This window comes from Labrus mixtus, chromosome 8, assembly GCF_963584025.1.
Source record: "Labrus mixtus chromosome 8, fLabMix1.1, whole genome shotgun sequence".
Lineage (NCBI taxonomy): Eukaryota > Metazoa > Chordata > Actinopteri > Labriformes > Labridae > Labrus > Labrus mixtus.
Window position 1 is genome coordinate 19449645 of NC_083619.1, and position 24842 is coordinate 19474486.

At 40.1% G+C, this 24842-nt stretch overlaps 2 protein-coding genes across 6 annotated transcripts in view; one reads left to right on the forward strand and one right to left on the reverse strand.

The window, feature by feature from the left end:
- Positions 1-544: 544 nt before the first annotated feature.
- Positions 545-10168, reverse strand: abhd3 (abhydrolase domain containing 3, phospholipase). 2 transcript variants are annotated; one of them, XM_061044948.1, is made up of 9 exons: positions 9921-10168; positions 8731-8894; positions 6852-7034; positions 4767-4812; positions 2725-2837; positions 2218-2391; positions 1773-1821; positions 1516-1681; positions 545-1339 (listed from the first exon to the last, which is right to left on the reverse strand). In XM_061044948.1, the coding sequence occupies exons 1-9, from the start codon at positions 10080-10082 to the stop codon at positions 1158-1160; spliced, it is 1239 nt and encodes a 412-aa protein (XP_060900931.1). In that variant the 5' UTR covers positions 10083-10168; the 3' UTR covers positions 545-1157. The 2 variants fall into 2 exon arrangements, with proteins under 2 accessions (XP_060900931.1, XP_060900932.1); XM_061044949.1 differs by lacking the exon at positions 6852-7034.
- A 2485-nt stretch (positions 10169-12653) lies between these two features.
- Positions 12654-24842, forward strand: part of mib1 (MIB E3 ubiquitin protein ligase 1) — a 51721-nt gene continuing 39532 nt past the window's right edge. For 2 of the 4 annotated variants that reach the window (XM_061044952.1, XM_061044953.1), the window contains exons 1-8: positions 12654-13509; positions 14471-14642; positions 17227-17356; positions 20775-20879; positions 22050-22116; positions 22434-22638; positions 23121-23304; positions 24618-24762. In XM_061044952.1, coding sequence (XP_060900935.1) covers positions 13281-13509; positions 14471-14642; positions 17227-17356; positions 20775-20879; positions 22050-22116; positions 22434-22638; positions 23121-23304; positions 24618-24762 — 1237 coding nt within the window. In that variant the 5' untranslated portion in view covers positions 12654-13280. The remainder of the gene's footprint in view (positions 13510-14470; positions 14643-17226; positions 17357-20774; positions 20880-22049; positions 22117-22433; positions 22639-23120; positions 23305-24617; positions 24763-24842) is intronic. The other 2 variants (XM_061044950.1, XM_061044951.1) reach the window with 1 other exon arrangement.

Sequence of the window (24842 nt, forward strand, 5' to 3'; positions counted from 1 at the left end):
GATGAGATTAACACCACTGTTATGGCTGCACATTAAATATAAGGGAATCTATTATCTTAGCTTAGCATAACGAATAGAAACAAGGGCAAACTGCTCGCTTGGTTCTTTTCAAAGACAACAAAATCCACCAACTGGAACTTGCAGGATTTCTTTTCCCCTTTTGTTTAACTCTTTACGGACGGACTTTAGCCATCTGTTACTCCTTGTTCCCATTCTCTATGCTAAGCTAAGCTAGTTAACGTCTGGCTGTTGCATAATATATATTCACACATACATAAGAAGCTGTATTGATCTTCACATTTAACTCTCCTCAAGAATACAAAAACACATGTTCCCATAATATTGCATTTTAACATCTAGAAGAAAAGAAACAAACTTCAATATCATCTACCTTTAAACAAAAAGACACACTGAGGGAGAATGATTGACAAAAACCAAACGACACAGGATAAAAAGGAGTATGAGTAAATAAAGACAATCCCTGAGGGCTAGAATCCTACTAAAACGAGTACTAAAAGATGCTTCATGAACATACATGATTGAGTTTTCATTTACAGTTCTTATTTTAACCGCAAATAATTGCACAAGGTAAAAGTCTTTTTTTTTTTTTGCTAGCTAACGCAACTAATCAAGATGAGCACAGATTCAGCTTTTCAACATTAACATGAACAGCTATTCTTGTTTTTTTTTTTTTTAAAGCATACTATGTTACATACAATGAGTTGTTTACTGTATGAAATAAATAAAGCCATGTTAAATGCAACACAAACGCTGCGTTATAATATATATAAGATACGCCTTTCAAATAAGAAAGTTTTTTTTTTTTTTTGCCTGTGGCAGGAAGAAGAATGGAACGGAAGCACAATGATAAAAGAAAATCAATGGAAGGAAGGAAACACATAGAATAGGATTAGGTAGAGAGGGAAGGCACAAATGATGAACCGAGAGATGAAGGCAAAGGGTGAATGGGAAAACAGGTCAAAGGAAGGAAGGAAGGAAGGAAGGAAGGAAGGAAGGACAATGAAAGAATGGAAATATTAGTTGGAAGGAATAAAGTATGGAATGCAGCACTCAAAGTAAGATGAACGACATGAATGGAAGAAAAGATTACAGGAAGGCAGGAAATTCAGAGGAAGAATGAAAGTAAAACTCTCTTATCAGGAGAGGTCGTTGAGTCGGCCGCCTTGTTCGATAACCGCTTTAGCAAACTGCTTGAAGACTCGGTCCATGTAAGTGCTCTGCCGAGGCCACAGGCCTTCCAGGAAACCAATATGGCCGCCGTGACAAGTTATGAGCAGGGCCAGGTTGGGATTCTGCTTCACTACTTCCACCGGAATGGCTGAAAGCGATAAAAGATTTAGGTCATGTTATCTTACTAGTGGGCTTGATTTGTCATTCTTCATGCCACCATATAAAATACATTTCCTTCCCATTAATTATTTTCCTAATGATTGTAAAAAGTATGGTAGTGAAGTCTGGTTGTATGAATAATCTGTAGGGGCTGGTGGGACTTACCATGGGACGGGGAAAAGACGTCATCAGCAGCATTCAGACACAGCATTGGCACCTGCACAGATTTCAGCCTGTGGACAGGACTGGCATCATGGTAGTAGTCATCATTGGTAGGATAGCCGAACATAATGGAGGTGAACCTCTCGTCAAACTCCCGAATGGTCTTTGCCTGAAGGGACATTGTAAATTGATTAAATGTCGGCTACTTTGTTTAATTGGATCAGCATTTGCGGTTTAGGGTCACTGAAAATAATGCCGACCTTCATGACATGATCGATGTCGTAACTCTGCTCGAGCACTGGTCTGTGTCTGCGGGGGAGATGAAAATAAAACTGTCACCGAAGACTGTTAGGTGAAATGATTTGCTTCTGAAAATGCCTTTAAAATGCTGACAAGGTTGAAACAACTAAAAGAAACAAAGATAAAGCTCAACTTCTTTGAAAGTAGCACCATAACAGGATTAAGTCAAACACACAGTTACACACAAATAGAAATATATTGAATGTTTGCCAAATTCTTGAGGGTTTCAATAATGTTATATTCATCCTCTTATCAATATACAAAACAATATCACTCCATTTTTCCCTGTTAAAAAACCCTCAATCAAAAGTACAAAATAAAAACTTAAAACCAAGCTAATCGAGATCCCAAAACATTTATCCCTGAATGAGCATCAGCGCTAATCCCACTCTGAGCCCGGCTGACCTGTGCACGGAGGCTTGCAGGCAGCTTGTGAGGTAGGAGTTGAAGAGGAAGCGGTCCAGGGGTTTTTCCAGTGACGCGGTGCACTCAAATACATCCCAGCCTGCCGAGAAGACCACCACCCCTTTCAGACAGGTTTCCCGGCCCTTGCGCCCCAAGTAGTTGGCGAGCATCATCCTGAATTTGGTCGGAGGGCAAGAGGAAGGGGATTAGTCCTGGGCAGTTAAAAAAAAAACACCTGGGAGCATATTTCAGCACTGCACACAGCCTGACAAATGCTAGATTTTTCAGGGCTGACATCGCTTTGAGACTCAGGAACCTAAAGAACCTGATGACATATTGAGAAGTGTTGGCTATATTATCCCAGGTGATTCCTTTGTATTATAATGTATGCTGCTTAATTGCAATTTAGTTATCTACCAATCACCAACACATGTCTAAAGGTGTCTCTAACATATTTTAGTCACAGTTTGAAATGTCTTAGCAGCTGGTAGTGAGTGGCTTCATTACCCTCCCATTGATACTCCAGCAGCCATGATGGGAGCAGCTTCATTATTCTTCTGGATGTGCTCAATAACTGTCTCCAGATCTTCTGTATTGGCTGCACAGTAGGTCCTCGGAGTCTGGATGGGACATGAAGACACTGCAGTCATGATGCATGTTTTGAGGGCTCATCGACAAAAGGTGAAACAAATATCTACATAAATGACGAACGAACTCTGGCATCCCGAGTGTCAAGCATCTCTCTTTGTGTCTGTTGAACTGCAGAAGTCCAGGTCACTCTCTATTAAAGATCTCAAAGGTTGTGTTTCTACCGTATGGCTGTCAGCATTCATTCAAAATAAAAGCCTCCCAATTTAAATTAGTAAATGTGAAATAATGAAAATCGCAAACACGCGTTTAAAAATGTGATTAATTGCGATTAACTATTGAAATAAATTGATTCATTGTGATTAAAGAATGTAATCGTTTGACAACCCTATTTGTTTAACTCCACAGCCTGCCATGTACTGTACTGGTTAACATGAGAAAGTTTAAAATATTTACGTTACATTTTAAAAGCATGACTTAACAGCAGCTTTGAATATATACTATCCTACTATAATTGATTCCGGCATTTTTATTAACAGATTAAGCCTCACATTGTTTAAAGAGTTTGTTAGGCAGAGAATGTAACTTTACATAATGAAGCAGAGCAGCTTAAACCTCGAAGGAGCCGATTTAACTAGTCTGATTTTTTTTTTTTAGGATGCTGTTGACTCTGCAGCTTTTCAAGTCCCTTCATTAAGATTCAAACAGAAACTAAGGCAAAGTAAACTCCTGTTCTTCCACTCTCTTTCAGTTTCTCTAATGGGCCTGAACAATGTTTTGGACCCCGCACTGAAAGCTTTAATCTTAACATACAAAACATATTTAAAAGAAATAGAAAACACTTATTGGAAATAAAAAAAATACAGATTTGAATGCTGGCACTGTTAAAGCATGTCCACGAGAAACGGCAAATGTATGAGGCTTTTTTTTTTTTTTAACAAGGGTAGAAGTAGGGCACTGACAGTCTGGACAGTCTTTGAGGCAGGGGGCATCTTTCACACAGTGGGTCAGTCTGAAGTGCTGGCCTATTTGAACAATGGAGGATATTCACACTAAGTGGACACAGAGAAAACAGTCACAGAGGCATACAAAAGCTGAATCATTTGCATCAAATATAGAACAATTCCCTCCTCACCACCAACACTTGATACAGTGCCAAGGTTACAGAGTTTACTTTTTTTTTCTTTTAATGGGAGGACAGCTGTGACAGCTTAATAGTCTATATGACCAAGAATACTATTCAAATCAAACTGAGGGACACAGTTTGCATTAGTGTCACCTTTATGTTTATTTTTTTACATAAACTATAATTGTAGCTGAAACTGAATGAAACAACAGATTCAGATTGACACCCTCTAAGAGGAGCATTACTCTACTGTCTGTGATAAACACCATTTGTGCTTAGGATGAGATCTCTGTGCGGTGGCGATGGTATGACTAGATCAGCCTGACACAGCTGCACTCAAGATTGTGCATCTGTTATAAAGGGGAGATGTGCATACAGAGAAGAATGGATGTAAACACAGTGGGCATGCTAAGAACTATCAGAGCTCAGGCCCATCCTGTTGGCTAAATACACCCGGGTGTGTAAGAGGACAGATTAGGGCCAGGTGTCTGAACAGCACGTGCTCAGCGAGGTCATATTTCTGTGGATCGGCGCTCAAATACGGTATCTGCTTGCAACTTAATCCCCACTGTGCAACAACATTGTGTGTGCAGCGTCTGCTCGGGCTCCCCTGTGGTCTCTGTGACACGTGTGGAGCTGACATGCTCCGCGCTGGCCGAAGCAGTGAAAAGGACAACTCAGCTGGCGAGGCTGGTCGGACTGACTAATGGGAGGAGCAACTGTCCCTAACAGTCCTTTACATCCCATGCAGATGTCTGCCTTTTTGAATATGGAAAAGACAAATGAAGACATTCAATAAAGTGTGACAGGCTGAAAAGACACATTTCATTCTTACCAGGAGCGTTTCACCAGAAACCCCTCTGTTATTGAATACCACACATCTGAAAAAGACAAAACAAATTACTATTTCAATCATTTCAGTCTTTTACATCATTCCTTATGTGTATCATTATTTAGTTTTAACCACAAACAGATGAAATTATGATTGTATAAACTGGTTGATCAGTCCAAAATGAAGTAATAAAGTATTTTTTAAGCAAAAGTTGCCAAAAAAATCATTATTTCCAGACTCTAAAATGTATTTGTAAGACTTATTTTGAGGCTTTCAAGCCTTTCTTTGACAGGACAGGGAAAGAGCTACGAGTCGGACTCAAACCCCGGTCGCCTGCATGGCGGACTATAGCCTCCTTATGTTGGGCGTGACCTAACCACTAGGCGACCCTAGCCCCTCAAAATGTAATTTTAAGCTTTCATTATGACTTAATGTCTTCGTAGTTGGATTTCATTACGAGTTCTGGAATACAACCAACAATCATTTAATTCATGCTAATCTGTCATGCATCATTTGTCTTGGCTTACAAGCTTCACTCACTCAGGACTCTTTGATTGAACTGTGTGTGTATGAATGTGATACGTGTGTGGTTTGCCTTTTGTGCTGTGCTGTCATTCATGTGCGCTGTGTGCACACTGCAGCTTTTTTACACAACTGAAGTTCTTCATGAATAAATAAAGTTAATTGAATTCGAATTGGATCCATTTTTACAGAGACAAAACGTTTTATAGCATACATAATTGTGATCATGTAACTGTAAAAAAGAAAATCCAGTACGGCTGAAACTATTTGGAGTAGAGAGATATGTTGATCATCCAGAGTAATTATTTAACTTTTTCAATAACCAATGTTAAACATCATAGAATGATGGCACAGCTTATCATTTTCTGTATTGATTTGCTCTGCTTTATCCTGTTTTGTTTAATTGTATACTAAATATATATTGTTTTTGTACAACTCTGGCAGTTAGTCAAAACTATAAGCTGCATGAATATGTCACCTGGAGGCTCTTTTGATACTCTCCTGTCAACTATATTCAGAAAGATCACTTGTTTGATGAAGAAAATAAGCTGCAGGTTAATGAATGACACAAATGTTGATAAATTGAAGCCATACATTAAAAGGTTTGTTTTGTTTTTACAACATACGCTCAAGGATTTCTAGTTTGTAAATTCTAGTCAGCTTGATGTTGCTTTTTGTTGTCACTACAAGTTAATAACTTTGCATTTTCAGCAGAACACTGTGGCCTACATTCATTTAAACAAATGTTCCCTACTTTAAAAAAAAAAAAAAAAAAATTGAAGTGGGAATATGATGAGGTGTGCAAAAAGAGGGCAGCTGTGTGGAGAGGAGTGTGTTTGTACTGCAGAGCAAAGGCATCTCCTCTCCCCTCATCTCTCGCCAGTCATCTATTATCTGTTGGATTCAGAATTGCCCCTTGCATCCGTGTAACTCAGCAGCAGGACGGGGAGGGATGGGGGTGTTGGACCTAGAGGACATGGGAGGCGGTGGTACTGCAGCATAAACTCTGAAGCTGGTCTGGAGCTAAGCTGCAAAGCTTGCACCGGGATAAGCTATAATTCATTAAGCTACACAGACAGGGGTGAGGGGTGGAAGATGCTGAGTTTGCCGGCCTCTTCCCATGCTTTCCCAAATCTGGTTGAAAGAATGAGTGCATTGAACACAGAGAAAATGGAGAGGGGGGGAAAGGGGGGGAAGAAAACTGCCACCCTCTGCAGCTCTTCAAGCTTGTGCAACGTTTGGCTATTTACTAAGGGAGCGCTTGACAGAGAGCTTTGCTGCACACTTTATTTGTGCCCTTTACCTGAAATAACCCTGAGACCCTGATTCGTCCGTTATATAAAATTACAGTATTGCAATGATACTGAGTGTCAACCTTTGCCTCTTTATGAATATTTGCATGGCTGCTGCGATGTATTGACTTTGACTTGACAAATTATCTGCATGCTCGATTACAGAAGAAATCAGAGCACAAACTCCATAGAGTGTCATTTGTGTGATTTGGTGCCCTGAGTTTGTCCCTCAGCCCTGGCCCTCTTCCAGAGTATCCTTGCCAAGACCACCCACCTGTAACCCAGATCTCGGCTCTGTTGGACCATGTGCAGGATGTAGGACTCTCGGCTAGTGCCGGTCAGACCGGGGAGGAGGAGGACAGTCGGTCTAGTGGCGGGGTCGGGATGAGCGAGGCTGTCGTCGTTGTCAAACCAATCCAAAGAGATCTGTCCTCCATCTGCCGCCTTAATGAGCTCACTGCAGAGACAAGCCAGACGTGCAATGAGCTCATTTGTCTTTATTTATCTATTTACTTGTCTCACCCAGACACATGCAAACACTTAAGCACACATACTTGACAATGTTGATACTTATTATATGAGTTTTGATTGAAATGCATATCTGCACTGAATGAGCAACACTGTGGTTCAAGTCTCACAGTTGATACCCTCTCTTCAATTACAGGTAAGGCGATTACTTCATTGGATCTACATCTTACTCTGCCAAAAGGGAATTCGATACGTGAGAACAACCGTCACTGTCAGCTGCCTTGTTTGATCATCTTGTCAGTGTGCTTTGCAACACCATGCAGGTGAAGATGGGGAGGAGGAGGAGGGCATTGCAGCACTGGGCTCTTATGATCAATCAATTTCCAGGCGATACAACCCTCACAGGGCAGATGAGGTCATTAACTCCCAGCGCTATAGTGCATTTTAAAGCCTGCATTGCACACAAAAACACGCAGCAGCCAGTGAGCCAGCTTGGTAAAGACATCAGCATGAAATTACAGAACCTGCCATGAAATATGCACCTGAGGCTAGACTTCAAAGTCAGCAGCGGGCAATCCAGAGTGACCAGTGTGCAAAGTGAGGGGAGACCTGGTGCTAATCCACACACAGACAAAGAGATGAGTGGAATTTCACCCAGACAGCCAATGACAAACTAGCCAGTCTTGTCCTTGAGTCACCCTCAGGTAACTTCATTAGGAGGAGGGGGCGTCCTGTTGCCCCCCCCCCCATGAAATGTGATAATAATTCAGGGAATGTGATACTACGCTTTATAACAGCCACATAGACTATAGGGTGAATGGAGTCACTTTGAATTATTGGACATTATTTGTCCTTGAAAAAGGATTTCTGAAATCAACTAAAGAAATTAAGCAACTAAAATTGAGCATTTTTTATGAACGTCAATTTTGATCAAGCATCTAAATGAAAAATGTAAATGTTCAAAACAATAAATGTAAAAGAATCTTATCGAAATGTTAGATTTGGATTTTGGATTCAGATTTAACATTAAAAGTTATCAAAGTAAAAGCATATTAACTCAGTTTGATGTCATCTTTCTCTGAGTTGCAGGCTCACAAACGACACACAATCACACAATTAATACACAGTCTCTCCTTTTTTACCCACAACATTACCCAGAATAAAAAAGAATGTACAGCAACATTTGGGAAAGTCAAAATTCACACAAAAATGTAGCTCACAACTCAATGTGTATGAATACATTATAAATAAAGTCCCTCTTAATTAAGGAATTGTAATCTGCTTCATGTTCACAGGGGGCAAGGAATGCGGTGCCAATTAATCTTCAACAGAAAGTACATTATGAGGCAGGGCGGACCGAGCCAGCAACAGCCCACAAAAGATCTCTTTCTCCTCTGAGCTTTTGAATCCAAGCTAAGAACAGAACTGGGATTTGTTAGTTGTGAAACTGGGAAGAAAGAAATAGAGAAATTAGCAATGGAAGTTACTTCTGACTAAGCACATTTTTGAAATTTCCAAATTAAGCTTTTTCCTTTCGGGAAAAATCCTGTAGTATGTCCACATTTACTGTGTCTGATGACATTTCTTTTATTCTATTTGATACGTGTTTAATGAGTTGTAATACACATTTTAACCATGTGACGTGTGTCTGTATTTGTGTTGTGGGATGGATCGTGACGACTTACTTTCTGTAGTTGACCCCAGGTTTGGCTGTGACAAAGGGTCTCAACAGAGTCTGGATGCGGCTCTCCCAGCACCAAAAGGTGGGGTAGTAGGTCTCGGACACTACTGGACATTGTTCCCTCAGAAACTGGTAGAACTTCTTACCCCCAGAGATGAGCTGTGGCTTCTGTAAAATACAAGCGAGCAGAGTGTGACACGGGTTTGAAAGAAGAAATTGCCGCCAGTGCAATATGATTTAACACGACAGCAGTTTTATCACTGCAATAAAACAAACAGAGAATCCTTCTGATATTACTTATGTGAGATGAACACATCTGTATGAACCTGCATCTTTACTTCTCTTTAACAAAGGAACGATAAAAGTCGTTGAAATGGACAACAATAGATAAAATACTAAAAAGACTAAAACAGAAAAGACGGTAATAAAATAATTTAAACATAAACTAGAATACAGTTAGAAATAATAAAATATGTAGGAATTAATCAATTAAAATCAAACCAAATGTAAAAAAAAAAAAAATGATAACAATGTTGACTAAGGCTATACAATTATTCAAAAATGAAAAGCCAGATAAAAAGATAGTTAAGTAACACATTTGTTACATAATATAAATAGAACATTATTGGCTCCACTTTGAAAACATGTGTTGGTAGGAATACTGCACCATGCAATACTAAACTGAGGTGTAGTATGTTATATAATGGTTGGAAAATAGTGTTGTTGTTTATAATTTTGTATTAAACAAACAAATAATAAACGTACATCAGTGGTCATTAAGCTATGAACACAACACTGTAACTGTAGCATGCATAACTTTAATCGGCTAACATACAGTAACATTAGCCTAGCTTGACCAAAGCCGACATCTGTAACCCTTTTGTTGTAGTTACGTAAGTGTAAACGTTGATGTAACGCTGGATATATTCATTATATATATATATATATTCTTGATCCTGATTAAATTGTGAGTCGTCTTGTGGCTGACATGAATCCCACATGTGGAGGAGTGTAACGTTACCACACCGGTTGACAGATGCGGAAAACCTCCATCATGTGTACCGGACTGTCGAGTGTCATCACAGGCATGACAGCGCCTCCATCGGCAACGTCATCGTTTCAATTCAAACAGGCATAATAAAGGTTGAAATGATCCCTTCAAGGTTTAGCTGCCATACCATTTAATGTGCTTACCTTCGCTACTGAAATCAAATAGTAGCAGGTGTATGCTGCGCTAAAACCGAGCACCAGAGACAGCCCTACTCCCGAGCCGAATAATCCAACTTTCACTTGATTTTCCAGATAATGCGAAAGGTCCCTTGTCAAAATGTTGAAATTAAAGTCCAGCGAGATCATTGCAAGGTCCCTGTTGTCACCCAGAGTGCGAGGACAGCGGGCAGCTCGGTTTGAAAGTCAGCTCTGTCTGCCTGTGAGCCCACTGTGAAGGAGACAGTCAAGGGGACCTGATGTGGGGGGAGATTTATGTTACACGAGCATCAGCGAGCGGTGGCGCTCTTTGACCAGCTTTCAGGGGACGCCGCTCACAGTCAGTCTAACGCCCCCTGCAGGAATTTCAGACGAACTGCAAACATGCGGCGGGATGATGACAGCACATGATCCTGGAAAGGCTGCTCTTCAGTGCATCTAAATGGATATAACTAAGCTCTCAGAAAACAACTAAGTATATATGTAAGAACAGTTTACGCTTCAGGCCAGCCCTTCCACTTCTGATAATAATCCTTAAAAAAATGCAGAGTATGTCCCTATGGGGAAACTTAATTAAAGCCTCACCTGAGGCTTTCCACAAGGGGCCCAAACACACCTGGTTCCCTAGTTCACAATTTGTTGTTGTAAGTCAGGGGTGGGCAACATGCGGCCCCCATGAAATCAATGTGGCCCTCAGGTTAATATTTTACATATCAATTAAGATTTTTACTTTTATTGATCCCCACAAGGGGAAATTTCTGTTTTTACACTCTGTAAGTCATGAACACACACAGAGGCTGAAATATACACACACATGCAGGGGGTGGGGAGGGGGTTTGGTGCTTTGCTCAGGGGCACCTTGGCAGTGCTCAGGATGTGATCTGGCACCTCTCCAGCTACCAGACCAACTTCCATATTTGGTCCACACTGGGACTTGAACCGGTTCCCAACTGAACTGGTTCCCAACCCAAGTCCCTACAGACTGAGCTGCTGCTGCCGCCCCCTAATTGGAAACATGAAGAAAACATGATGAAATCATGAAAACCAGAAAAATGTCCATAATAATATTTGATCACTGGTATATGTTGAGTTAAATTTGAGACATAATTGACTGTAATCATTTAATTTGGCCCTCTGGCAGTGAGAATTAAATGAATGTGGCCCTTGCTGTCACCAAAGTTGCCCATCCCTGTTGTAAGTGAATTAACTGACATTCTGGTGTGTCTACATTGTATTCACTAGCACACTATAAACTAAAATGATAGTGGCCTTAAATGTTTTAAGATAGAACTCTAAAAAAGATTTCATAACATGACCCACTCTCTTGCAGGTGCAGCACCAGGCTTATGCAGGTGTTGCCTTAAACGGTATGTTTAACGGCTCATTTCGCTTTATAAACAATTCATAGAGCATGGGGGAAATGGGCCACACAGGACACTTTTACACTGGAGCTATAGCCAAACCTTAGTCCACAGGGGGTTCATTTAGGATGATATTCAAAATGCAAAAGTGTTTGGTGTTCTCAGACTCTGATGTGAGTTGAGAAAAACAATTTTAGGTTGGTTATTTGGATTGTAAGGTAAGGAGTATCGTCGCATTCTTAGGTTGATACTGTTTCAGAGGAGCAAAAACGTGGCATTATTTCACCCATCTTTTGACTTTGTTACAAGTTTCTTTGTCTTCATATAGTTACATTTCTGTAATCCAGCTGGAAATGTGTATTAAGTTGTGATGTACCACATGAATAATTACAGACTCCAACCCTGCTCGTCATCAACTACGATCAGTGAATACATATTGATATACTTTGTGTGAAAATTACATGTGTTAATCAAGAACTATGTTCAGTAATATATGACATAGGCCTATTCAATTTACAATTAAAACTAATTATTTTACTTATCAACAAGTGGCCCCTTGACACATTCATGCTGCTGCTGCCACTTCTTGTGGGTTGGATCTTATTTAGTTATGAGTAGTGGAATTAATGTCAGTTGCCATCAGTTCAGTCAGCTGTAAAGTTATTACGATTGAATAAAACAACTATTAATACATTATTCACTTTAGACAATAAATCTGGAATTAGGGCTTGTTTGTGAATGCATACAGTATGAGTATATTTAGTCTTAAAACAAAAGATCAATCTATTATGTTCCTTCACCTACAATAAATACATCTATCCAGTATGGAAATAATTCTAAATATATTGCCCTACAATAGTAACTTTCCTGCCACAGTTTCAATTCAAACCTTGATTTTTAAATTGTGTAAGATAAGATAAGATAAGATAAGATAAGATAAGATATACTTTATTCATCCCAGCAGGGAAATGTAGGTGTTCCAGCAGCCAGCATACATACAAACACACAACACAACACATATATACATACATATCCCACCCATACCAAAAACATGAGCCCACAATACAGTTTGATATATGAGATATGCAACTCAGGCTAAAGTTTAAAAGTTTAAATGTCTTCTGTCCAGAGGTACTGTACTTAACTGTCTTTTGGACTTCTGGGGCAATCATCCCAGTTAAACCATGTATTCCAAAAAAATACACGTCTTTCTATATTGACAACATTGTGACGGCGTTTCTCATCCATTCACTGAACTCGGAATGAATGGTCTTGAACGGTGCTCATGCGCATGCGCACTTGAGGCTGGACTCGTCGCTTGTTTTGCCAGCCTCGAGTCTTCGGGTTTTGTCGTGTACCTCCGTAGCTAGTTGTTGCTCGTCTGAGAGGTCTGAACGATGATTGACAATAATGGCGACGCGTTTATTCTGAGTTGACTCCAGGGAACCATCTCTGGCTGACAAAGGGAACATCTTTGGATATATTTTCACTGCCACAGACAACAACAATCAGGATTAAGCCACCGCCAAAAGGACCACATTTACCTCAACCATAAGGACTTGGGAGAGGTTTAAATCCAGCTAGCATTGCGATAGCTAGCAACTCGGCTCGCTTGGCTTGCTAAGTTGAAGAGGTGGCATTCTTGTGTGTGGAGTGGAGGAGAGGGGGCAGACAGCTTGCAGAGTACTGAGATTCAGCAAAGCTAACAATGTGGCTTCTTACAAGAATTCGGGGGTAACTAGTTTTATTCTCGGAAGCAACATTTAGGAGGCCCTGGCTTGCAACCAACATTAGCTTGTGGGAATAGTTTTTAAAGGCTCCTACAGCCTCCTTTTGGTAGCTAACTTAGCTCGCAGGCTAGCTTTGTGGATTGTTCCTTTCTCTCCTGTTAGGACTTGCTTGCACTCTGTTCACCAGTGCAGTGACTAAGCCTGCTTATTATCAATTATTTTTTTGGGAAGAATTGCAAACACCGGTTCTTCTTAAAATGACGACCGGCAGGAATAATCGAGCGATGATGGAAGGAGTTGGGGCGAGGGTGGTCCGCGGACCTGACTGGAAGTGGGGGAAGCAGGATGGTGGAGAGGGACATGTCGGCACCGTCAGGAGTTTTGAAAGTCCAGAGGAGGTGGTGGTCGTCTGGGATAATGGCACCGCCGCGAACTACCGCTGTTCCGGAGCTTACGACGTGAGGATATTAGACAGCGCTCCAACAGGTAACTTTGCATCTGTTGGGTTTTTTTTATTTTATTTGGCTTCACATGAACAGCATACAAACTGACGGCCCCCCTTTTTTTGTTGCTTTACATTTTGTGTTTTTTTGTTGTTGTTGTTGTTGTTGTTGTTGTGTGTGTGCAAAAGACTTAAACAGAAAGCCAGACAATGAGAATTACCGGTACGGAAAGTTAAACTGTTACTATAGCAACAATGTACCTTTCAGATGGGTAGCTCTGGCTTTTTGTTTTGAAGTGTTGAACCCAGACATTGTTTTCTTGACTACTCCTATTTGTATTCAAATCAAAAGAGTATTTTGACACGTGTTTTCTGAACAGATGCATATAATAATCAGCTTTTTGTGCAGGGTTGTTCGTTGTGTGAAAGCTGTGGGAGATTTAAAATACACACACGGGTCACATTAAAGGTTTTATTGTAGATTCTACAGTACAATACAACAGTTTTTTTCTCGTCATGTATCTCAATAGAATGTATACAATCGTGTATACGTAGACACACATAACATTGTTCAACTTCACCTCTCTTTACTTATCACAACATTACATGCATACAGTTAAACTTTTCAGCCAGTGTGCTTTTTGAGACTAGCCTCCACCTATTTCTAATTATCTCTACCTGATGATGCAGTCATCACTTTGTAGTTGTTATCCCTTTATCTGGAAAAGATTGTTATAAGAGGTAAAAATAAGTTTAGCTTTGTTACATTACAAAGGTAGGGTTTGTGAACACGATATGGTACTCTGACTAATATCAACAAGTTACAGAGTGTACACGCACGAACCACACACACACACACATTATTGTACAATATCAGGTTTCTGCACATACATAGAGTTTAGTTTCCATAAAGTTAAAGTGTGTTGCTTTGATAGCATTTCATTGTTTCTATCCAAATGCTATAACGTTGTTATTCATCAAAGCTAACGAAACTGTTCCCCTCAGGCATCAAGCATGATGGAACCATGTGTGACACCTGCCGTCAACAGCCTATCATCGGGATCCGCTGGAAATGTGCTGAATGTACCAATTATGACCTCTGCACAACCTGTTACCATGGAGACAAGCATCACCTCAGGCACAGGTTCTACAGGATCACCACCCCAGGCAGTGAGAGGTTAGTTAATCCAGTTACATTTAGCATCATTATGCTTTCAATTAAACCTGCAAGCAATAGAATAGACACAGCAGCCAGGTAATCTCTGCACGTCATTGTGTTTGGTAGGTCTACCCGTTCACTCCCTTAGTTTGGCTTCAGGTTGCTGTTATGTGTATGTGACATTTGAGAAGTGTTTTGTGCACCTTGCCTCACAGGCAGACAGAATCTATCTCTATGCACCCAGCCTTCAGTTGCCAGGCAACAACTCAGCCTCGTTTTAAATTTCAGTCTGACGTTTTTATAATTATATTAATGCAGTGCTTCCTGTTTATTCATTTTTTTGGTAAAATGTTTTACCACATTAAATACAGACAAAACTAGCGCATCACAGCATGCTGTACGGTAATTTTAATCTCGATGATCTTGTTCCCGTGATCGTGGGAAGACAAAATCGTAAATTGAAATTGAAACTCAATTAATTGCCCAGCACTAATGTAGACGCTGTAGTTTTCTTCATTCAGTTGCAGTAGAGAGCTGGAGCAATCCCTTGTGCTTCGCCTTATTTGTCACCATTTGCTTAAAGTAATTCTGCCACTAAAATGTGTTGCCCAATGGATCCCACAGTTTATCCGTATGCACTTTATTTTATGCTGGAAGCTAAGGCTGATATGTGAAACTAACATGTAAATAAATGCAGCTCTTCCTAACCATGCTCTGTAAACTAAAATTTGAAAGGAAATGTGTTTCCTTAGGTAGGTTTACAATAAAGCGTTCTTCAGAAAGTGTCGTTGTCAGGCAGTTCAGCTAGCATTACCATTATCAAGTTGGTAACTCAAAGTTGAATTAAAATTGACTTATCGCTTGTTGAAGTGATGATATCAGACGTAGGTGCATAACTTTGTAAAGTTTAAGCACAGTACCACAATCAGTGGTAAACTAACAAAACAAGTCCTAAATAAGTTATAATCTGTTTGTGTGTGTGTTGAAAATCTAGTATGTTTATTTCATGTGTATTACCCTCAGGTCTGTAAAAAAAAAAAAAAAGTGCTGGAAGTTTCTGACGGAAACAATGTCTTAGGTGTGGTGTGTGGAAGGTAGAAACATTATTACCCATAAAAGTCATGTACAGACAGGACCGTAATATTGTTTGCAGCGGTTTCACTCTTCAGAAATGTGTAACTAGGAAAAACTTGCAACCAAACCAATCACTCTTTTAGATTTTGTTAAATGTTTTATTTGGCCCCATAAGTGTGCAGACACTCTAAATTCCCCAACTTGCAATTTATCCTGTTATGCATAGACTGTCAGTACTGTGATGATTTCCCATTCATTTTGGGCTTATTGCAGCCAAACACAATAGTTTAGTAAATGAACACATGGCCAAACAGCTGGCAGCCTTTTCAACTGAGTGCGACTTCATCTCCCCTGAGAAAGACATTGCATAATGAACAATAGGTGCTGGAGGTCTCCCTAATTCACAGTTCTCCAACAGCGAGGTGGGGTGTTTTGTTACACCACATTAGATTCTGTCACTAACTGCCGAAGAGGGAGTGGTTAGAGGCCCCAAGCTGTTTGTATTGGTTAGACCTGCACTGTCCAGCTGCCGCATTTACCACCAAGGCTCACATTGTTGTTGGATGGTTAGAGGTCTGCTGGATGTTTTTAAGCTATTAATGTTTCATAAGATAAGCCTTTAGCCATGCTGGAGTTGAGACTGTGGATCGCTGCATTATGGTGAGACCAAACTATAAAATAAATGCCTTTGGTCTTTGGAACTGGTTTGTTAGTTGCATCGCAGAGCAATGGTTGTTGTGTAAAGATGAAATGGAGAGTAATTGTCAGTAAGGTGTGAATGCAGAGCTATGACAAAATACATTGTTATTCGTAATGTTAAACATGACACCTGCTATTTAAACAAAGGAAGGCCAGGTCATTTTATTTACATGGTACATTTCACCAACAGGGCAATTCAAAGTGCTTCACACAAGACATCAAACATCATGAAAGAGGGAAAAAGAAAAAAGAGGGCATTTAAAAGTAACATGTTTTTTAATGACATACAGTTCCTTGAATTGAACCGAATGAAATGTCATTACATACAGCAATATAAAATCAAAATTAAATTAACCGTTTTGTTCAAAGAACTGAAAAGATCATGAATGACCTGTTGCTCAGCTCTCCGGTTAATATTCCAGGCCTCATTAGTTTTGCTCTCATCAAACATCAGTTTCACAACGCAGAGACGGTTATGATTTTCTGGGGCTGCATTACATGGCTGTAGATTCTGTTAAGGCCCAATGCTCACAGTGACATATTTCATCTGTAGCTTTGTCTCATCTGCTGAAAGTAGTTTACACCATGACTCCAGCAAAGCAGAACACAGAGAAGGGCAGTTAAGGACATGAGGTAGCAGGAGGGAGGCACTGGCATCCCCTCAGCAAAGCATATTAGCTTTAATAGGAAAAAGAGTGAATTGATCAATGTCAACAGAGACAACGAATAGGCCTTCTGTGGAATATTCCAAACGTGTTGTGAGAGTGATTAAAATAGGGCTTAATGTCACTTAATTGTCTGTTTTTGTCAACTTTTTTCATCTGTCTAGAGTACTTTTGGAGTCGCGTCGCAAGTCAAAGAAAATCACAGCCAGGGGGATCTTTACTGGCGGTCGAGTGGTGAGAGGAGTGGACTGGCAGTGGGAAGACCAAGATGGGGGCAACGGAAGGAGAGGAAAGGTGAGATAACGGCCTGTGTTAAAACTGTAAATTGACAGGTAGTGGTATGAGGGAATGACTAAAGTCAGTCCTGCAGACACTCATTCAGTTTAGCCAGTGCTAAAAACTGGCCCTACTTTTTCTCATAGGCTATAGAGAAAAGCATTGGATCCCTCAGTGACAAACTTGCTTGTTGTCTGCATTATTAGTCAAATAAAATTAGCAGGTTATTGATGCTTTGAAAAAGAATACTAAGAGAAAGACTATCTCAAATAAACCCTCTTCTACAAAGGTGATTTTAAAGTGTGCCCAAATAACTTTTTACTTTTTTCCTGATGTCAAATGATACAGTTCCAACGTTTTTCATCGTTTTATATAAAAAAGCTATAACTGGTGGATAATAAATCCCTGGGGGTAAGACAGACTTTATGAGCCTGCCTGAGGCTAACACAATAACACAACCGAAGAAAGCATTTTTGTACAGGTTGCATGAAAGGTAAATTCAAGGATGCTTTGCCCCAAACAAATGGGGGAGAGGAAAACAAGCTTGCATCCCAGGATATGAGTTAATTTGAAATATACAGGAGCCTCAATCAAAACAGGAAGTGCACTTCCTGACTCAACATGTTATTGACATGGACAAGGCTGTACTACAGAGAACACAAACAGTCGTGTGTCAGAGGTAGAGGTGGGAAAAAAATCGATTTATGTAAAAATCAAGATTCTTCTCTTCTAAGATTTAAAATCGATTCATAACTTCCAACAATCGATTTCTTTTTTATTTTTTGCTAATCAGTCACTCCATGCTAAGTGCTAAGGCTAGCTCTTTAACTCAGTAGAATGCTAAATAGAGCAACACGAAATTCAGCCAGTCTCACAGATGACTGGAGTAGATCCGGAAGTATGTACTAATTCATAAATAGACTTGAATCCATGATCAATGAATCCAGAATCTTGTGAATCGAAAATCGATTCAGAATCGACTCGTGACCCCAAGAATCGAAATCGAATCGAATCGTGAGACAACCAAAGATTACACAGCCCTAGTCAGAGGTTAAATGTGCATTATGCTGTGGTGGAAGTTAATGCCGTTATGAACAAATTAAGACAACTGTGTCATTGTTAAATCCTTTAAGATCAGAAATAAGACATCACTTACCTGTAAGCCATTGTAATGCAGACTCCAATAACCTAAATCAATATCTGGTCTCATTTTACTGAGTCAATGACATATTGATATCAGACAGTAGACACCTGACCGTAAGAATAGAATGATAATGATTTATTTTCTTGTAGTGTAATACTTTAAAGACAAGAAAAAGATCCCATCGAGGTTTAAGATTCAGCATACGTATATTTCCACAAGAAAATGATAATGAATTGATCATGATGTTCGACCTGAGCAGTTATACCCACTAATCCAGATGCATGGTGGAAATTGTTGCTGATTTGTTGAAACATTTTAAACTCAGGTTGACTTCTTTAAGGATTTCAAAAAAGATGTAGTGTTAAATAAAGATGAAAATGTAATAAGCGATCTGGGTATTCGTAAGATAGATGACAGGGAACCCTTTATTCTTATATTGCACGCTGCTGATTCCTATATATCTTCCCGGAGATGCTATAAACTTCCGTCCTTGCTGCAGGTTCTTTCAGGCATATATACGTCATTAGAAAGTAATACAATGTCTGATGAGGTTGCATTTGTATAGCAGAGTCTATTTAGATTTATTCTGTAAATGTGCTGTAAAGTGTTTGTATTTTGACTCTGGTCCAGACCCCAGAGTGTTCAATTTAAGAGTCCCTCGCGGCAATTTAAGACTTCATTTTGCTGTGTTATTTAATGGCATATCTCATTACTGTTTTATGATGCTGTAAGCAATATGCTCTCCAGAAAACTGCTATTGCATGTCCTGCAGCTTAGATGTTCCATTAGTTTAGCAAGAATATTACCTCCTAAGGCCCATTTATCAATTACCGCTGTAAGGGGTTGTGGAAATAATTTAACGATCTGATTTCTGTATTTACTTAAGGCACAGCTTTTAATTAAAGAGTTCATTTACTTCACTTGTGCTCTTCTCTTGACACTCTTCAGTGTGATGGAAACGTTGAGCTGCTAGTCTAATGGGAAAACCCTAAACTTAACTTCCAAATTTGAATTGATTTTCCACTCCCCCCATTGTAGCTCACTACATATTTGTATAACAAATCATATTCCTAGGCTTAAAGGCCTTTCAAACGTTGTTACCTAAAGCTGCCAGCAGGTTCACACCACACATTTTGACTATAGCATAAGTCATGATGTAGAACGAACACAAAAAAACTGCATCAAAAGTGTTTTGATGGTCTGTTTGGCTGCTCTTTTTGCTGGACCAACAGGTGATGCAAAGGGTGCATGATTTTATTTAATCATCTGTGGGTATCTTTAGTGATAGGAGGGATTTCAGAAGTGTCTCCTAAAAGTACATTTTCTCGAGTACTGTTTCCAAGTTCTATGAAAACAATGGAAGCTTTAATGGAAGTTCACTGCTTTGGCAAAAAAAAAAGAAAATTGCAGATATTTAAGTTATCCTTTGAAGTGGCTCTGTGATTTATGTTTTTAATTTTTGCTCAAGCATTCTATACAACCACAACCACAGTTGGTTTCCATCCCTTGACTTTTATCCCATAAAGCTAATAAAGGAAAAACGTCATGGATATTATTGTGCAAGACCTTCCTTTAGCACCAGACATGATGTAGCAATCCATATTTGTATCCCTAGACTTTAAACTTTACTTTAATTCCCCTTTAGCAAAATAACAATTCCATTGAATTGGCATTTAAAAAGGAAAAAGTTTATTCGACTAAACCTGGTGTATATCTAGACTCAAAGTCAAAAGTTGAAAGATAAGCAATGTTTCCCACAGCCTTTGTCTGCGATCAGACTGAACTATGCTGGCCTCTTTCATTTGTCTTGTTAAATTAAAGTGATAACACAACTATCCCCAAATGGTCATAAAAAGTAAAACATTGTTGGTTTTTGCATTGACAGGAAGATTGAAATGAAGGGAGAATTAAAGCGAAAAATTAACTCTGATCCAAAGAATCAAAACCTAATCTAATTTGTTCTTGATGAGTCCTAATCTTTATCTTCCACAGGAGTGAGGGAATTTAATTCACTTTTAGATCAGAAAGCAGAGGTGGTTTAACAAACAAGGCGTCTTACATACCTCTATATAGATTGACAATCTGAGCTTGTCAACAACTTTTCCTTCCCACAAGGAACAATCCTTCATCACATTGAGAAAAAGTGGCATACAAAACTAAATCTCTAAGCCCAAGTTCATATTGGGCATCTCCATGTCTCTGACTAAGCACTGAATCCTTGCAATGCTAAAAAAAAATGTTTTGAGTACTTTCTTCTCTCTTCATCATCGTGTCCGCTCTCTCCCTCCACAGGTGACAGAGATCCAGGACTGGAGTGCAGCCAGCCCTCACAGCGCTGCCTACGTTCTGTGGGACAATGGGGCCAAGAACCTGTACAGAGTTGGCTTTGAGGGGATGGTGAGCAAACTTCCAGCTTGACCCTCACGCTTAGACACTCACTCACACACAGACACACACACACACACACACACACACACACACACACACACACACACACACACACACACACACACACACACACACACACACACACACACACACACACACACACACACACACACACACACACACACACACACACACACACACACACACACACACACACACACACACACACTGAGTCTCACAAAAGATCAGCTGTCAGGTGGCTTTTGTGTTTGACCACAGGGCTGAGGCTCTTTCTTTGGCTGCCAGGCCTTTGTGAGAGCCACGCAGCCAGCATGAGTAAGGCACCATTGTACAGGCAGCTGGAAGGGGAAGGTATCTGCATGATAAAGGCAAAGCTGTTCTTTCTGCGTTTCGGGGGGAGTGAGTGAACATGGAGGTCAACTTTAGAGGAGGGAGACATTCTCTTGGGGTTGTTGCGGGTGCTGCTACACACGCGTCCCAGTTGAAAAAGCATCCCCCTCATTGGTGGAGACTGCCCTTGCCTTTTTATGAAAGAGGCCAATCAGGTTTCACAACAGATTTGTCCTTTGTTATTCTAAGAGACTAATAGGACTGTAGACAGCATCTGCCTGTGGATTAACTAAATCATGGATTAGACCACCTATCTTGACAGTTTGTGTCAGCTTTATCTTTTATTTAGACAGTTATCAAATCCTGCAAACAAACAGAAAGATTTGAATGCAGCATGCAAGGACAGCACCTTTTCCTGTTTTGTAATGTCTTCTTTGTGCACCAAGAATAATTAGATGAAAAGTGTTTTGCTGGCAGGATACAGTAGCCTAGACCTGCGATATTAATTTGTTGGGACTTGTAGTCAGGACTTAAGTGCTCCATCAGTTCAGAGGAATGTTAGCTCTGTCTCACGATCATCACTGCCCTCTAACTCTGCCACAGTGCCTGCACATCTGAGTCATCACAAATTTTATGAAGCTCTCTCTGTGTAGCAATGTAGTGTTTGAGTGTCCTGCCTTAGCCTCAGGGCACAGATATTGAATAAACTACACTGATGCTACAGCTGAGAGTGTGTACACTCTTGGTTTCATTATTCATGATCATTGTGCTCCTTCACTAATTAAATTACCCTTAGTAATTATCTAACTGCTTCCCTGTTTTTCTCAGTCTGATCTGAAATGTGTCCAGGATGCCAAAGGAGGCTCTTTTTACAGAGACCACTGTCCCGTTTTAGGTAAGTAAGCCAGAGATCTGTGTCCACCGTCATTATTGCACCAATTCTTTCACCTATCGTTCTGGTGCAGTGATTTCAAGGGCATTAGGGTAGTTTTACTTGCAGTTAGTTCAGTTTAGCCACTAGATGGCAGCACTATATAGTCACCTGGCTGCCAAACCAGGTACAGACTCAGGTCATGCAGTTACAGTAGTCCAAGAAATTGCTGATATTTATTGTACCGCACTGTATCTCTTCTTTAATCGAAACATATTTTTGATACACTGTGATATGCATATTTTAATATATTTATTAAATGGCTCCTGTTTACCTTCTAGGTGAGCAGAATGGCAACAGAAATCCCGGCGGTCTCCAGATTGGAGACCTGGTCAACATTGACTTAGACCTTGAAATTGTTCAGTCCCTCCAACACGGCCACGGCGGCTGGACTGATGGCATGTTTGAGACGCTCACAACCACTGGCACAGTATGCGGCATTGATGAGGATCATGATATTGTCGTCCAGTACCCCAGTGGGAACAGGTGAGTCCCCAGATGGACTGGCTCAGAATTATTGACTGACAATCAGGGGGAACAATAAAAGTGCACTTATCAGTAAAGTTTCCCATCTAGTTTTATATAACCCTTTTCAACAAGTTTTGCCCAAACCACCATAAAATTCTCAGTTCAGTATATCGTTACTATAAAAAAAAAGATGGTTTGTTCCACTTGAGAGAGAAGAGTTGGTCATAATCTGTAGTCGTTTTTCAAGAGGTATAATAATTAGGAGGTGTTAAAAAATTAAACATTCATATAAATTTTTACACATTTACTGTGGATATTCAGTCTGCTTTAAGTATTCAGATTGGTCGTCTTTTAAGATTATTTCCATTTTTTATGCCTACTTTTTTTTATTTCTAAATTAAAAACTCAACTATTCTCTGTGACCGATCAGAATGTATACCTGGTCAGAGATCATCTGAGATGAATCAAGTGTTAAAGTACATTCATCTCTGTATTTGTAGGTGGACTTTCAACCCAGCAGTGCTGACAAAGGCTAATGTGGTGCGCAGTGGTGAAGTAGCAGCCGGGGCAGAGGGAGGCACGTCGCAGTTTCTGGTGGGAGACCTGGTCCAGATTTGCTACGACATCGACCGCATCAAGTTGCTGCAAAGAGGCCACGGAGAGTGGGCTGAGGCCATGCTGCCTGTAAGAGTCTGAGAGATGTTGACACTTATTTGTTCATCTTCAAAGGGGAGAACCTGTTTGTTTGTGATGCATGTTCAGTAGCCCCGTTTCACGATGGTTCTACAACAAATTATAAAAAAGATATTTAGAATAATTAATTAATAATTTTAGGAACGTGTGTATTTATATTTCAATAATTTGGGAAGTACGGTTTTAAATGAAACTGCCTTCAGGATTAAAGCTATAAAGCCTGAGTGCCAAACAAATTGAAATCTAAATGGCACTACAGTGGATAGTTTTTTTTACTTCTAAAGTAGTACAGTTTTATCTGTGGTAGAACAAATCTGAAATAATAATTTGTGTTAACATTCTCCTTAGCCATTTTTGTAATTTCAATTAATTTTAACCCAGACATTTTCACAGACAATTTGTTTACATTTAGCTTCTTTGAAGTAGGCTTAATTAATTTTACTGTGAGAAATTCTCTGCCTTTTTCCTCACACGTAGCAGTGCCAGTCCCAGATTTGCTTTAAAGAGGTAGCAGTAAGTCTAAACATGCAGGCACATGAGTCCTGACTCATATCAGACTATGGCTGTGTTCCTGTCGCTTTTCTTTCTTCAAATTTTTCAGTCGCAACATGAGTTTTTCTTCCCTTATTACATACTTTATTCATCGCTGCCCAGCACGCCTCAGGTTATGTAACACCAGTCTACTCCAATATGCCACTTGTCCCTGCCAAACTGGCCCCCCTCAGCAGCTAATGAGCCTTAAAACCCTAAGATGGGTTGCAGTTTTGATCACTAACCACGGCTGTTTGCTGCCCGCTGCTGCTTCTACTGCAGCAGTCCCCGTTATTGATGGCATCCTCCAGGACAGCCCTGGACCCTGCTCGACACACTTAAAGTGCCTCTTTCTCATATAGCCGGGACCGAGATGATATGATTCAAAATTGGAAAGCATTTTGCTGTGTCCTCTCCGTATTGCAGTTTAGATGAAAAATAGCCTAGCCAGAAGAAGGGTCTCCTTCTTGTATATCCATCTTCTTTTGTGTGCAAATAAATGCGCTTGGAATAATGAGAACACAGCTTTATCTGTGATATTATATTGTAGTCAGTTTTTCATTTTTGCAACCAGCTTTGTTTCTGCGCAGTGCAGAAAAAATGTTTTGTTGGGCTGGTATTGTTTCAACTTTATCGTTTCCTCCACTCTCATTTCTTTTGCTGTTACTTAGCATCTCTCTCCATCTTCCCTCTGCCACTTACAGGCTCTGTTACACTGCCCCAAAAAACAGCCTTCCATACACTTACGTATTTGTCCCAACATTTATCAACAGACCCTAGGCAAGGTGGGCCGTGTGCAGCAGATCTACTCTGACAGTGACCTGAAGGTCGAGGTTTGTGGCACCTCTTGGACGTACAATCCAGCTGCTGTCACCAAGATTGCCCCCTCTGGCTCTGCTGTAAGCAACGCTTCTGGAGGTGTGTACGAACACGCAGTACTAACATAAAGACTGTCATGTTGGTTGTTTGTTCTCGCTGCTCCCTGTTCCCTGATATTT

Bases quoted from the DNA above. Each gene is read 5' to 3' on its own strand.
- abhd3 (XM_061044948.1), bottom strand. From the start codon at position 10,082: ATGATCTCGCTGGACTTTAATTTCAACATTTTGACAAGGGACCTTTCG. The intron at 2,838-4,766 runs GTAAGAATGAAA...TGTCCCATCCAG, and splicing joins TTTCTGGTGAAACGCTCCTG to ACTCCGAGGACCTACTGTGC. The intron at 1,822-2,217 runs GTCAGCCGGGCT...TCTCCCCCGCAG, and splicing joins CTGCAAGCCTCCGTGCACAG to ACACAGACCAGTGCTCGAGC.